Source organism: Dromiciops gliroides, chromosome 2 (assembly GCF_019393635.1).
Source record: "Dromiciops gliroides isolate mDroGli1 chromosome 2, mDroGli1.pri, whole genome shotgun sequence".
NCBI classification, from domain to species: domain Eukaryota; kingdom Metazoa; phylum Chordata; class Mammalia; order Microbiotheria; family Microbiotheriidae; genus Dromiciops; species Dromiciops gliroides.
In genome coordinates, this window is record NC_057862.1 from 700,971,631 (window position 1) to 700,987,180 (window position 15,550).

The 15,550-nt window shown below is 49.4% G+C and overlaps 2 protein-coding genes across 2 annotated transcripts in view; one reads left to right on the forward strand and one right to left on the reverse strand.

The window, feature by feature from the left end:
- The window catches only part of PFN4 (profilin family member 4), a 46,954-nt gene extending 46,777 nt beyond the window's left edge, over window positions 1-177 (reverse strand). Inside the window, exon 1 of the mRNA XM_043985662.1 lies at window positions 17-177. The gene's annotated coding sequence lies outside the window, so the exon portion shown is untranslated. The remainder of the gene's footprint in view (window positions 1-16) is intronic.
- Window positions 178-325: 148 nt separating this feature from the next.
- LOC122741838 (protein FAM228B-like) overlaps window positions 326-15,550 on the forward strand; it is a 41,255-nt gene continuing 26,030 nt past the window's right edge. Inside the window, exons 1-3 of the mRNA XM_043985660.1 lie at window positions 326-401; window positions 13,286-13,404; window positions 14,814-14,882. Coding sequence (XP_043841595.1) covers window positions 13,309-13,404; window positions 14,814-14,882 — 165 coding nt within the window. The 5' untranslated portion in view covers window positions 326-401; window positions 13,286-13,308. The remainder of the gene's footprint in view (window positions 402-13,285; window positions 13,405-14,813; window positions 14,883-15,550) is intronic.

A 15,550-nucleotide genomic window follows, 5' to 3' on the forward strand; every position in this document is an offset into this window, starting at 1 on the left:
CAGGGAACTTACTTACCCAGTCCAACAATGCCAACCAGTGGGCCGTCCGTCCCATCAGCACTGACCAATGGTGTCTCCCGCTACTAACATCTCTGACCAATGGGACTGAACAGTCAGAGACCGGACAGCTTAATCCGTCCTTCCCCCTTCTTGGCGCCCAGGCCGGCCCGTCCTCCCCTCTCCCAGGAGCACATGGGCCGGTCCAACCTCCCTGCCTCCCTTCCCCCATGCCAACCCCGCCCCAGGATGCTCCATTGGTTGCCGCTGGTGTCCGTCAAGGGCGCAAACAAAGCCCGTCCACGGTCCCCATGGAAACGGCGAGGGACGCCAACCACGCGGACAACGAGGGCGAGCCGACTGTGTGCTGCCTACCTAGGACAGGCTCCTCGTTGTAGTCGCAGGTCCGGGCCCGCGGGGACAAGGCGGGCAGGGGCCGCTCCTAGACCTCAGTGCCGGCTCCCTGAGGTCGCCTGCGGGAGGCTGCGAGCCACGCCCGGGACAGGACCTGGCTGGGAGGGCTGCAGGGTGGAGTCGAGGGGAGCGAGCCGCCGCCCATTGGCTAGAGGAGGTGCCGTTCCCGGTCATCTGGGGACCTGCCCGTGCCTTGTCACCATGGAGATGGGGGCGGGCCAGCGTGGAGGGTTCTCGAGCATTAGAAAGCGGGCCGCGCGGCGGCGGGAGAGGCAGCGTGAGGACCGGCGGCCGGTCAGCGTCGGCTCCTATTTGCTGCCGGGGACGCCAGGCCGGAAGGAGGGATGCCTCTCGTCGCCGTAGGGACAGGCTGGGCGGGCCCAGAGGGCGGGGCGGCCTCCGGTGACCCCGCCTCCTTTCCGGACCTGCTCCTGTCTGCGCCCCGACGCCAGGAGCTTTCCTAAAGCGCCTCCTGCTGGCCAGGCAGGGCTCGAGCAGCGTTCGAGAAGGGGAACCGAGGAAAAAGTCCCTGGCCTCCAAGAGTCGCTTGAGCCGGCTGGGGCAGGTGGTGCGCGCAGCCCGTCTGGCCGCGCGTTCCTTGTCGGGTCGTTCTTGCTGGTATCCGCTTAGAAGAGCATTCGTGCCATCGTTCTTGTATTCATTGTTCATGCGCTCCTTGGTCCGTCCTTTGTTCTTACCGTCATTCCTGAGAGTACCCACCTCAGAGGGCATCCAGCCATTCATTTTTGTTTATGCCCTTGTCATTCTTCCATTCGCTCGTTGGTTCACTTACTCATCCGTGCATTCATTCGTTCACCCACTCATTCATTTATTCATGTAGGTATTTATAAGTATTCAATTCCTTTGTTCTTTCATTCATTCACTCATTCAGTGGGTCATCCATTCAATTCCTGTGTTCTTTTATTCATCTTATTCATCGTTTATTCATTTGCCCATTCACTAGTTCATCCATTCATTTGTTCATCCATTCTTGTACAAGGGCATGCATTCATTTGTTCTTTCATCATTGTTCATTCAATCATTCATCATTTATGCAGGTATTTAGAAGCACATTCATTCCTTCATTCTTTCATTCACCCATCCATCCATTTATTTGTTCATCCATTCATTCGTTCTTGCAGGTATTCACTTATAAAGGCATTCATTAGTCATTCTCATCCATTCATGTGAGTTTTCATTTATGAGCATTTATTTCTTCATTTGATCATTCACTCCTTCATTCATTTGCTTATAAGGGCATTCATTAATTTTTTTCATCCAAATTGGGGCAGCTAGGTGGTGCAGTGCATAGAGCACTGGTCCTGGAGTCATGAGGATCTGAATTCAAATGTCACTTCAGACACTAGCTATGTGACCCTGGGCAAGTCATTGAATCCCAATTGCTTTGAACATCTGGGGTGTGTTATTTAAAATATTCTGGGATTAGGCTGGGGTTTCTAAAATATTGCTACTTATAAATTAATGGCTATTGCACCAGTTTTGGCAATAAGCATTTATTTATTTATTTTAATTAAAATTTTTTTTGGTGGGGCAATGGGGATTAAGTGACTTGCCCAGGGTCACATAGCTAGTAAGTGTCAAGTGTCTGAGGCAGGATTTGAACTCAGGTACTCCTGAATCCAGGGCCAGTGCTCTATCCACTGCGCTACCTAGCTGCCCCCAGCATTTATTATTAATAAATTAAGATCACATATTAATAAAGTATTGACTAGGTGTATCCCTAACTTCCCCACTGGTCACAGGTTTACAGGCCTATGCTATTACCTACCCAGCTTGAAAAGTAGGAGTCCCAGGAAGGAGGCCTGAGAGAGAGGCGCCAGAGCAAGAGAGTGCACATGGCCTCAAGCCCTTATATTACCTAATGAAGAGAGAGAGAGAGAGAGAGAGAGCTAGTTCTCCTGGTGTTCCCAAGGATTTTTATCCCCTTTTTGGTAAAAGCGGGTCACCACACATTGGTCTAAGATAATTGGTTAGTACCATTCAGCTCCATTTATTGATAAGGCTTGGGGGATGATCTTTTTCCCCAAGCTAATCAGAAAGGTCAATCTGCATTACTTTTGTTAAGCTGAAGGTTCATCCCAGGTTGGTTTCTGGGAAGGGGAGAGAGCAACTAACACTTAACAAGTCTGAGTTTCTCCTAGAAATTCAATATTAATAATTATTTTCTCACAGGGGCCATTCTCCAGTCATCCTGATATATCTATATCTTTATATCCTTGTCATGGGGAAAATGGGGTAGGGGGGTTGGGCTAGGAGTTGGGGTCCTTAGGAATTCCTCTTTAAAGAATTATACCCTCTTGCACACAAAACCAATAGAATAAGATAATAGTTTATTTAGGGGCTGAGGAAGGGAATCCAAGAGAGAAATCCTTGGACTTCTTCTCATGGGGAGAAAGGCATAGCACAGAGCATGGTTCTGAGATACCAATCTCCTCAAGCAGGAGACAGGCAGATACTTTTATAGAGGTCCAATGGTGGTCCAATGAGGTGAATGACCAATGGTGTTCCTCTATTGAGGGAGGATCACCCCTTCTGGTGGTGGCTGAAGAAGTTGGGTGAGGGGTGCCTGCAGATCTCCTCCCACCACAAAGGCAGCAGCCACACCTGATCCTATCACCCCAGGGGTGAGGGAGACTGGAATGAAGGGTGGTGGTCCTGGGGCTAGCTCAGTCCTGATCAGGTTCCACTTATCTCTTTAGGTGTGTCTGTCCTTTGGTTTAGTTTCTCCAGGAGAAGGTTCTTTGATGCGCCCCAGAGAACTTCTGGGGTGCTCTGGGCCCATAACATCCATACCCATATCCATATTTATATATCATCTACCTGCCTATCTATATCCATCTATCTATCTATCTATCCATCCATCCATCCAATCTTGCCGCTGGACCCAGATGTCTCTGGAGGAGAGTGAGACTGGTGACCTTGCACAGCCCTCCCTCACTTTAATCCAATTCACCCAAAGTCATGATCCTCTTTGAGAACAAAGGACAAACAATATTCAAATAATCCATCCATTCATTCCTGTATGTAGTCATTTATAAGAGCATTTATTCCTTCATCCTTTCACTCATCCATCCATCCATTCATTTTTGCAGGCATTCATTCCTTTGTTCAATGTTAATTCACACATTTGTTCTTCCATTCCTGTTGGGATGCCTTTATAAGAGCACTCGTTCCTTCTTTCATTCACTCATCCATTCATTCATGCATCTATTCCTGGAGGCAACAGGGAGGGAGCCCTGGAGTTTATTAAATAGGAGGTGACCTTGTCAGACCTGCACTTTATCCTTTCGTGGCTGAATGGAGGATGGACTGGAATAGAGACAGACTTGAAGCCAACTCCCTAGAAGCCAATGCCATAGTCTAGGGATGAGGAGGTGAAATTGACCAGAGATGGTACAGAGGTGAAATTGACTAGAGATGCTGCAGCAGTGAAATCAACCAGAGACCATTGGAGAAGGTGAAATGGACAGGCTTTGGCAACAGCTTGGGGGGGGGGGGCAGGAAAGAGAGTCCTGGATGGTGGTACCTTACTACAGTAAGAGGGAAGGGGGGGTTGGGTTTAGTTCAGTTTTGGACATCATCCAGCCCTCAGTGGCTTAATTTGAGAGGGCAGGACTGGAGGGTACAAACCAGAAGTGTATTCAAAGTATACACAAAATCAGCACAAGGTGATCTTGGGGTTGGAGGTGTCAGAGACTCAAAACTAGGAGGATGAGATGAGAAAGGAGGACATTTGAGGAAGCAGGACAAAGCTCTATATGAAATAACAAATTGTTGAGAGCCTTTGATGCCAAGGTGAAATAACAGGGAGTCTCTGGAGCAGTTGCTTCTTCTTAATTAATAGTATTATTTCCCCAATTACATGTTAAGACAATTTTTAGCATTTATTTTTACATGATTTTGAGTTCCAAATTTTTCTCCCTTCTCTTCTTTTAAAAATGGTAGGCAAAAAAAAGGTGGGGGGGGCAGCTAGATGGCACAGTGGATAGAGCACTGGCCCTGGATTCAGGAGTACCTGAGTTCAAATCTGGCCTCAGACATTTGACACTTACTAGCTGTGTGACCCTGGGCAAGTCACTTAACCCCCTATTGCCCCAACCAAAAAAAAAAAATAGTAGGCAATTTGGTATAGGTTACACATACACTATCACGTAAAACATTTCCATATTAGTCACAGTTATGAAAGAAGAAACAGATCAAAAGAAAAAACATAAAAAAGAATATAGTGTTATGGGCCTAGCATACCCCATTTTCTGTCTTGCCATCTAATTTAAACATTTCAATTATTGATTACCACTTAGGGTCTCTGTGACCTCTCTCTGTTGATGGTGAGGATTGATAGGGACAGACCCTCTTGGTTGCTATAAGAACACAAACCTTATTTTCTCTGTTAACCCCTTTAGGTACTGTTATGGGGAAATCAAGTGGGGCTTTGGGATAGGGGTTCTTTCTCTTTAAAGAATTACACCCTCTTGGTAGACTTCCAGGGCGGAGCCAAAATGGTGGAGGAAAGGCAGTGAACTCTTGAACTCATGACATGATCATTCTAAAAAACATCCAAATAATGCCATAGGACAAGGCCTGGAGCAGCAAACCCCACGGAAGAATGTGCTGAAATCACCTTCTAACCAAGAACGGCTTGGAAGGTCAGAAGGAGGGAGCTGCTGTGCTGAGACAGGAGTCGGCCCACAGTCACCCTGACACAGATCCAGTCTCAGGAAGGCCTCACCAGAGAAGCAGACCCCCAGAGCCTCTGAATCAGCTGAAGCGCCAGTGTTGTCTGGAACTAAGCTCACAGTCTGGTGAGATGGCTGAACCCTGGGCAGGGGGGATATTACAAGGGTCTCTGCTGGTGCTGCAGAACTTGGGTTTTTCACCCCTGCTGGGAACCAGGAGGTAGGCTCGAGTATCAGTGGCCCAGGTAGGGGAGGGGCACAGGCTCGTTGGAGCTGACAACCACAACACACAAAGCTGGTTGATTAGCAAGTTGGTCTGGGGTCATCTACAGACCAGGGAACAGGCCAGGTGAGTGAAGAACCTGATCCTCCTTAAATCATACCACCTGGGACTTCTTAAGCTTGCGATACTGCAGCTTGGAAACAGTGCCCCACTCTAAGGAGCTAAAAGCCAAGTAAAAGAAAGGCAAGATGAGCCGACAGAGAAAGGTGAGGACCATAGAAAGTTTCTTAAGTGACAAGGAAGACCAAGGGGCACCCTCAGAGGAAGATGTCAACGTCAGGGTCCCTATATCTAAAGCTTCCAAGAAAAATATGAATTGGTCTCAGGCCATAGAAGTGCTCAAAAAGAACTACGCCCTCTTTCACACAAATCCAATTAGAATAAAATAATAGTTTATTTAGGTGCTAGGGAAAGGAAACCAAGAGAGAAATCCTTGGACTTCTCATGGGGAGAAGGCATGGCACAGAGGTGTGGCTCTGAGATACCTATCTCCTTGAGCAGGAGTCAGGCAGATACTTTTATAGAGGTCCGATGGTGGTCTGATGATTGTCTGACTACAGAAAGTTCCCCTAATGGGGGAGGACCATCCCCCACTGGTGGTGGCTGAGGAAGTTGGGTGAGGGGTGGCTCTGGGTCTCTCAAGCCACCTCTCTGCTCCTCAGGCCTACCAAGGCAGCAGCCACACCTAATCCCATCTCCTGGAGGAGTCGGGGAGAATGGTTGGGTGTGTCTGTCCTTTGCTTTAGTTTCTCCAGGAGAAAGTTCCTTTGAATTACCCCAGAAAACGGGGAATGCTAGGCCCATAACAGTAAATGGAAAAAGTCTGCTTCCATCTGCATTCAGTTCTTTATCTGGATGTGGATCGAATTTTCCTTTGTGAATCCATTGTACCTGTCTTGGATCATTGTGTTGCTGAGAAGGGCTGAGTCTTTCATAGTTGTTCATCACATAATGTTGCTAATAGTTTGTATGGTATTTTCCTGGTTCTGCTCATTTCATTTTGCATCAGTTTGTACAAATATTTCTAGGTTTTTCTGAAATCTGCCTGCTTACCATTTCTTATTGCACAGTAGTACCAACTGACGAATAGAGAGAAAGGGAAGGGGCAGAGAACCAGAAGACAGGGAGTCTGGCTGTGAGTGGGAGGACAGATGCAGGTGTGAGCAGCTGAGGGCTTTGGATGAGGGGGTAGAGACAGGTTCGATTGTGGGCAGTAGGGAAGGAGATGAGATAGAGCCAAAGGTTTGGCTTTCTTCTCATTTGAGACTAAGCATTTGTTAAGCAGCAGCTTTGTACCATGGTCTTTGTAAGTCCTGGTCCTCACAACTTCCCTCCGTCTTAGAGACATTGAAACAGAAAGTCAGTGACTTACCAGGGCCAGACAGTAAGTCAGTACCTGAGGCTAAATTTGAACCCAGGTCTTCATGACTCCAGGCCCATCTCTCCATCTACTGCATGGCCTCGGGTTTTTTTCAGTCAAGGATGTAACTTCCTCTGGTTCTTGCAGCAGCAGCAGCAAAGGAGGCAGATGGCGGGAGCAGTCCAGGCCTGGCATTGGGTGATAGGACCAAGGAGACAGCAGAGTGTGGAGTTGGCCTGATTCACAAAGGGTGGAAGGTGGGGCTGGAGCAGGGGCGGTCGTCTGGGGCTGTCCCAAGGTCAAGGTGAGGATGGAGACCAGAGTTTGGAGGACTGAGGCACAGGAGGAGCTTAGGGCCCAACACAGGCATTTCAGGGGAACATGGGAGTGATGGTGTGATCAGCGGGATTTTGGAGGGGACTTGGAGGTCGAGTCAGAAATAAGGAGGGAGAAGAGAGCATCCTGGGTGTGGGCACAGCCAGAGGGAATGCTCAGAGTCACGTGCAGCGTGAGGACCGGCTAGGAGTCGTGTGTGTGTGTGTGTGTGTGTGTGTATGCGTGTTTGTGGGTGTACATGTGCATATGGGCATGTGTGTGGCGGAGGTGGAGTGAAGGTCGAAGGGATGGCAGATGGAGGAGATGGAGAAACTGGGAGGCAGCACCCACTGCAATGCCCAGCCAACAGTTGTCATGCAGTACCTGCATGTTGATTGATTTTCCTTATCCCTCCGCCTCTTTTCCGCCCTAGAATAGGAGTTCTTGGAAGGCAGGAGTGGGTTTTGTTTTGGTGCTTTGTGTAGTGTGGGGCACAAACCAGGTGCTGCTTGAAGGCTGGGTAGACAGACAGAGAAGCTGTTTGCAGAGGGATGGTGACTGCCCACAGGGGTGGATAAGATGACTGAGACATCCTGAGGGTTATCTCAGGATGGACAAAGGGTTCATGGCCCTCCGATAGGAAATCCTGTGCCTCCCACCGCCCACCTTGGGAGTGACATCACACACACCCTGTGTCCCCTTGACCTTTCTGCACCTCTCCTGGCATTGCTGATGGCTGTCAGGAGGATGAGAGGCTGGCACTTTCTAGCCCACGCTTCGAATGGCTGTTTCTTTTGTCCTGCTCTCTCCTCTCTAAGGGATGATGGTGACTATGTTCCAGCCTACCTCTGCCCTATCTGAGCTAATGGCTAATGTGGAGTTTCATGTAAATATTCCATGCCCATGGGGTGGCAAGGAAACGTGGCCAGCTCTTGTGGGTAGGACCCACACTGACAGGGATTGGCTCAGTGACAGCTTTTCTTCTTGGTCAGGTCAGAATTCTTGGGGTCTCAGAATATGAAGACTCAGAGAGGGTGAGGAGCCCACCAGGTAAGGAACTCGCATCATTATTTTATTCTTTAACTGTTTTTCTTTTTGCTTTTCCGTACTTCCCTGCCCCTCCTGCTCCCACCCCCACCACACATGCAGGCGCGCGCGCACGCGCACACACACACACACACACACACACACACTCTCCCTTATAACAAAGGAAAGCAGTGACACACCGCTGCAGTCCCTGGGTGTGAGGGGCTATGCTCCCCTCTGGAAGCAAGAGGGGTCCCTGTGAGTAAAAAGGGGAGTCGATGAGTTCATGGAATCTTGAGAGAAAAGACCCTGTTTGGACCCTTCTCAGAGCCCTAAGGGCAGAGAGTCAGTCTGGTTGCTGGCCCTACCTCCCAGCAGGGGGCCTCCCAGCACAGGCTCAGCTCCTAGGCCTTAGGCCTGAGCCGGGCCTGAAGAGGGGCCTGGATTTGGGCTGGGAGATCACCTTGAGGCGGTGAGGTGATCCCCACTGACTTGGAGCTCAAGCCCCCCCTTGAGTTTTGTTTTGTTTGGAAAGATTATGTTTACACAAGCACCGTGTAGTGGGGAATGGGGACATTCTTAAGCCAGCATAGGGTTGGGGCTTAAGACCGAAATCTGATTGGTCGGTAAATGGAGCAATCTGATTGGTCAGGCCCTGTCAGGTTTTCTTTCTTGAAGAGTTATGGATGTTAACACGGTATTGTTCTGAGGAGCTGACACTCTTGCCCAGAATAGGTTATTGCCTGGTATCATAGATTGTGAAATCTGATTGGTTGACTGGTACCACCTGACTAGTTGCTAGCACTATGATTGGTCTACTTGGTACAATCTGATTGGTTGTTATTGTTATGCTGCATGTTGATAGGGGGAAGGTATATAAATGAGGAATAGTAAAATGCCTTAATGTGATTGGTCAGAGGGGACCCCTTGAGAGATATAAATAGAGGTGAGGGCCTTCACTTCAAAGCACTCTCCAGCACATTCAGGAGAGTGCCCATCTATGCCTAGAGCTACAACACTAGAGCTGCACAACACTATTTGAGCTATTGGCCTCCTTTCTTCTTTTTTTTTGTATTTAATAGAATTTTATTTTCCAAAATATATGTAAAAACAAAATTTTAACATCAATTTTTTTAAAACTTTGTGTTCCAACTTCTCTTCCCCCCCTCCATTCATACCCCCCACTCACAAGAACTCAAGCAATTCAAAATAAGTTATACATGAGCAGTCATGGAAAAATTCCCATATTAGCTAGTTGTGAGAGAAAACAGTCAAAACCCCCCAAAACTTCAGATTAAGAAATTGTCAAAGAGGAAAAGAAAAAAAAATTTAAATGTGTTTCCATCTGTTTTCAGATACTATCAGTTCTTTCTCTGCAGTTGGGCTGCAATCTTCATAAGTCCCTCAGGGTTCTATTGGATCATTGCCTTGCTGAAAATAACCACATGCTTCCCAGCAGATCATCCCCCACTATTGCTGTTATTTTGTATACAGTACATGCCACTCTGCTTCAGTTCGTGGGTCTTTCCAGGTTTTTCTGATAGTATCCTGTTCATCATAACCTGTATATAGTACCTTAAGCTTGACAGAGAGTTTTCTTCACAAAAGCCCAGCAAAGTAGGTACCATACATTTTGCCATTATAATCAATCATCATAACTATTTCCCTTCATCCCACTCCCTTCCCATGACATTTACTCTATCTTCTTTTTACCTATTCCTCCTCAAAAGTGTTTTACTTCTGACTATCCTCTCCCTCGCTCTGCACTCCCTTTTTTACCCTTCCTTCCTTAGCCTCTTCCCCTCCTACTTTCCTGCAGGGTTAAATAGATTGCTCCTCCCAATTGGGTATGAATGCTATTCCCTCCATGAGCCCACTCCAATGAGATCAGGGTCCCTGAGCTAATTCTCTGTTCTAAATTTTTCTTCTTCCCTCCTCATCCCTCCCTATGAAATCAGCAATTCAATATGTCATAGTGGTGCAGTAATGCAGAGCATCTTCATCTTCCTTGAAAGTGTTTTGCTTTTTACTGCTCTCTCCCCCAGTTTGCCCTCTCCTCCTTCCCTTCTTCTCCCCCTCCCCCCTTTCTTCCTCCCCTCCCTCAGGGCAAAAATATATTACTATACCTACTTGAGTATGTATGTTAGTCCTTCTTTGAGCCAATTCTTTGTATTTTTTTAGTGAGGCAATTGGGGTTAAGTGACTTGCCCAGGGTCACACAACTAGTAAGTGTTAAGTGTCTGAGGCCAGATTTGAACTCAGGTACTTCTGACTCCAGGGCCGGTGCTCTATCCACTGCGACACCTAGCTGCCCCTCTTTGAGCCAATTCTGATATTAAGGTTCACTCACCCCCCAACTCCTTCCCCCTCTTCTGCTCTAGCCTCATTTCTAACAATCCCCTCCCCCAAAATGGTTAACAGCTGGTTCTCCCCTGGGCGCACTGTGAGTTTCATCTTTGTCAATGTTGTTTCCATCACTTTCTGAAGTCTAGACAACAGAACAAGAAGTCAAGCCCCCATTCGCAGTGTCCCCCTGAACATTTAACCATCAGCCTTCTTGAGGCACCTCAATTAATTAAAGACTTTAGACTCAGGTGAAAAGTATGTGAAGCCACTGGGCGGCTGCAGTAAACCCCAGGAGTGTGCCCAGGCTGCTGCCATGCCCCACCAGCTAGCTAAAGTGTGGAGTGTCTTCTGGAACAAGGAGAAATTGGAACAAGTGACAAGCCAGGAAAGAGAGGGAGAGAGAGAGAGATAGAGACAAAGAGACAGACACGTAGACAGAGACTAAGAGACACAGACACAGAGACAGACTAGAGGGACAGAGACAGACACATAGACAGACACCCAGACAGACAGAGACAGAGAGACGAGAGCATGCTCAGGATGCCAGCTGCCCAGTGGTCTGGGTGGGGGGGAAGCGCTGAGCTGGGGCTCCTCCTGGACCCTGAGGGGCCCTGACCCAACTCACCAGTGCAGGAAGGTCAGAACAGCAGCCTTGGAGCCTCATGGTGTGGCACACATGGGCCTCTCCACTTGGGCGCTGGCAGCTGAAGAGCTCACTGCCCTCTTGGTTCTGTGCGCTTCATTTTCTGTCTTTACACACCTTGTTCCGAGTTCCTCAGATTCATGGTGTCTTATGGCCCAATCGTGGCAGGCAACACGCATGCATTAAGTGCCTTCTGTGTGCCAGGCACTGGGGCAAGCCCTGAGGACACAAAGATGAGCAGAAAGAAGGGCAGTCCCTGCCCTCCAGGAGTTTCATTCTCCTAGGGGAAGAAGGAAGTTTGACCTCCTGGGCCCCTCTCCAACAGCGAGGCCTCAGGAGGGACTGGCCAGTGTGGGGGTGGGGTGGTGCTCGGGGCAGACGGAACTCTGGCCAGCTCGGCTTGGCACACACAGCTGCGCCAGGTGTTCCTTGATGGGCGGGTACCTGCTGTGTTGCTGCGCCACTGCTGCCAAGGGTTAAGCCGCGCCACACCATGCCGCCATTCCCTTTGCATCTCTTTCTCTCATGGTGGGAATGGTGGCCAAGGCAATATGACCATTGCTCCAGGAACAGTGCCGCCCCCCACCTCTGTGAATGCACCTGCATCTCCTCCCCAGTAGGCGTTAGAGTGCAGGCTCCTTGGCAGTAGGGAGCCCCCAGGTCGGCATTTGTATTTCCAGGCCTGGCGCACAATGGATGGTGGGGGCTTCTTAAATCTTAGAGCATCTGCAGGGTTCACACCAGTAACGGCCTCAAAGGGGAGGGACAGTTGGGTCACATTTCTGGCAGGGTCCGCAACCGGGGAGCACCGTACCGCCTTCCCACAGCCCCCTGACACGGACTTTCCCCAGCGCTTGTCGTGCCAATTCTCTAGGTGTGAGGTCAGACCTCAGAACTGCTTCAGTCTGCCTTCTAAGATCATTGCTCGTGTTGGGGAGCATTTCCCTAGATAGCTGCTGAGAATTTGCTCCTCTGATGGGTTGGCGCCTTATCGATTGATTTGTGTCCATTCTCAGCACAGAGACGACTGAAGGAAAGAAAGCCTTCATGTCCCCTGGAGGGCTGCACAGAAGTCATTTGATGTTCTAAAGAAATTCCTTCCCCACCCCCAGCTCCAGAACTTAAACCGACTTTCTTTTTTCCTCTCATTTCTTAAAGATGCGGCCTGTTATGCTATGGTCACTTGTACACCTGGGGCATTTGTGATGACACTGACCTGAACCTGGTTTATGTAAAAGCCTAGCGATTCTCCCGCGGTTATGTCCCCTGCACTCACAGAAGCGTGGTGCTTGTGGGCGGATATTTTGGGCTCTTTCCAGTCTCCTGTGTGTCATTAATATCTATTTTGGGTCATGATTTCTACAGTTTGAGATCTGGTAGTGTGGGGCTCCCTGCTTTCCTACTGGTTTTTTTCATTATTTCCCTTGAAATTCTTTACCTTTCCTTCCTTCCAATGACTGTCATCATTTTTAAAGCAGCCCCGGGTGGTTTGGTTGGTATAGCACTTGATCTGTAGGTTAATTTTGGTAGGTGTTATCATTGTTACCACACTGGCACAGTCCAACCATGAACACGAACATCAAGCCTTCTTTTATCTTTATAAAGACTGTTTGTATTTAAGTCTCAGGTAATCAATGCCCCTCAGACCCTGATGGGAATAGTGACATGAAGTAATGATGCTCCAGAAGAGCCGTCCCTATGGGCTTTGCTGCTGCCCCTTCTCCATGAAGTGTTTCTCCAGCAAAACAGGAGCTGTCGGAGAGTAGAGACTTCCTTGACTTCCCATCTGTATCTCCAGGGCTTAGCAAAGAGCAGTGTCTACAGCTGTCCCCCCAGACCCCCATCGGCACCTTCCCTTTGCTGGGAGTCCATGGTTAATTAGGTGGTGGAAGCAGTACAAGGCAGTGGGAGGGAAGGGGAGGACCATTTATTAAACACCTACTGTGTGCCAGGCACTGTGTTAAGCACTTTACAAGGATGATCTCATTGATGCTCCCAACAGTCTTGGGAGGTGAGTGCTCATTTTACAGCTGAGGAAACTGAGGCAAACAGAGGTGAAGTGACTTGGAGTATCTGAAGCTGGATTTGAACTCAGGGCTTGCCATCTGGGCCAGGGTTTCCTCCTTTATAAATCAATGACCTCCCACGCCCGCTCTGATTCTCTGTCTGGTCTTAGGATGATGTTATTCATGCTTCATTTTTAGGGTGGCTCTTGTTTGTGACTTCAATGAGTCAGGATGTGGGCCATGCCGATTCTTCTGAACAAAGAGAACAAAGAGACTCAGATGAGGGTGTGGAAGCCCGGGAGGTGTCTCTTGGGGAGGTAGGTCATTAGGGCCTAGTTCTGAGCTATCCTTGGACAAACCTGAGGTTACTCAGGTGGGACCCCATGCCCCGGGGGGAGGCAGCCAAGAGAAGGAAGTGCAGAAACAAGAGCTGACCCTGGGGATGTGAGAAGGCGCCCCCCTCCTTCCACCTTCACAAGGCCTTGGGCCCCCCCCCACCCCCACCCCAACCCCACTCCTGCCTGCTCCTCCTGTGTTGAGCTCAGTGCCTTTCTCCAGAGCTCCAATCCAGTCCCGCTAATGACCCACTGGACGTCTGCCCATCTGTCTGACGAGGAGCTCCTCATCCTCCCTTGCCTTCCACAGCTCCCTATTTCAAAGGCATCGCCCTCCCCCCAGCCTATCTCCAGCTGTCTGCTCTCCCCTGCACTATGCAAAGAGCCCTGGAATCCATCCCCATGTGGCTGCCAAAGGGATGTCTCTAGGCCCGTGTATGACCAGGTCGTTCCCCTGAGGTCTCTTATTTTAAAGCAGGGGGTTAATCAAAGAGCCACAGAACTGGAGCCCGGGAGAGACCTCTGCGGTCACCTGATCCCACCCACTGGGCTCCACTGTCCCAGATGCAGCTGGTGGTCACCAGGCCTCACTGGAGGGGGAGTGCCATCACCTCAGGAGCCAGCCTATTCCACGCCCCACAGCCCCTCGCTGGCCCCTGGGCCTGAGCAGAGCAGATGGAGACAGGGGTCCTAGCCCACTGAGGCTTCAGTCTCTTCTCCAGACTCTCCCCCACTCTGACTGCCCTTCCTAAAGGGAGGGGCCCAGAACTGAGTTGACTGGGGCAGAAAGCAGTGGGATGATCCCTCCTCCATTCCTGGAAGCTGGGACCCTCCCAATAGGACCCACGGCTGCAAAAGGTTTTAGTTGGGTGGTTTGGGGGGCTCTCCCGTCACACACATTTTGTCTGTATCGAGCAGACACCTGCTGTCTGATGGGACCTCCCTTCTCATTTGGGTCAGGACTCCTCCCGGCCTGGGGCCCTGGCTTCCAGTGACCCCTTGCTCATCTTCATGGAAGGGGCCCAGCTAACTCCAGGCCTTCCAGCCTGAATCTGGGCCTCCGCAGCAGACCCCACTCGGCCCATCCTGACGCAGCTGTCTTGGGGTCCAGCTATTCAGTAGGTTCTGAATCAATTGAGTACAATCGTCTAGTCCTGTTTGTGGTTGTGAGGCTTCGTCACTGGCTCCTTTTTTGGATTTTGTCTCCTATGAATTTCTGTGTGTCCCCAGTCCCACCCTGGAAGGGACCTCAGACATTTTACAGAGATGAAAACAGGCTCAGGGAGTCAAGTGACCTGTCTAGGGTCCTGCAGGATGTAGGCAGAAGAGCCAGAATTCGAATCCATGTCCGGTGCCATTTCATGGTCATCTAAGTGTCCCTTCTGTTTTAGGCCTTAGCAAAGAACGACATTGATGCTGCTGTGGAGCGCATCCTGTGCAGAGAAAACAGCATCATAAAGGTGAGTGACAGCACAGCCGCAGCCTGGGACTAGGCCCCGCCACCCATGTCTGGAGGCCCCTGAGCCCCACTCTTGCCCGCTTGCCCACACTCCCAAGGACCTGTCACTGCTTCCGATTGGACATTGTCAAGCAATGTGACTTGGGGACAGGAAGGAGGAGCTGGCTGGGTGACCCTGGACAAGTGATGTGCTTTCTCTGCCCTCTGGGCAGCTCTCTAAGACTCTGAGATATCTTAGCCAGCTGTGGGACCTTGGGCATCGCCTAACATTCCTCTCCTTTCAACTATTCTAGCTGAGTCTTGTGAGATGTTGCCTGTGCTTTTTTGGGTGCTTAAATCCACTTTTTTCTTTGACTTGTAAGTACTAGATTTTGTCTATAGTATCTTTCCTGAGGTCTTCGGGGGGGGGGGGTCACTGGTGTATTCTTACTATTTTCCTTTCTCCCTCATTATGACAGATCTGGGCAGTTTCCTTTGGTGATTTCTTGGAATATGGTATTCAGGTTTTTTGTTTGGTCATGGCTTTTGGAGAATTCCGTGATTCTTACTTTATCTCCTCTATGGCTATTTCCCAGGTCTGTTGTTTTTGATACTATAGATGCCTCAAATTTTCTTCTATTATTTCAATCTTTTGACTTTGTTTAATATTTCTTTTTGCCTTTGGAGTCA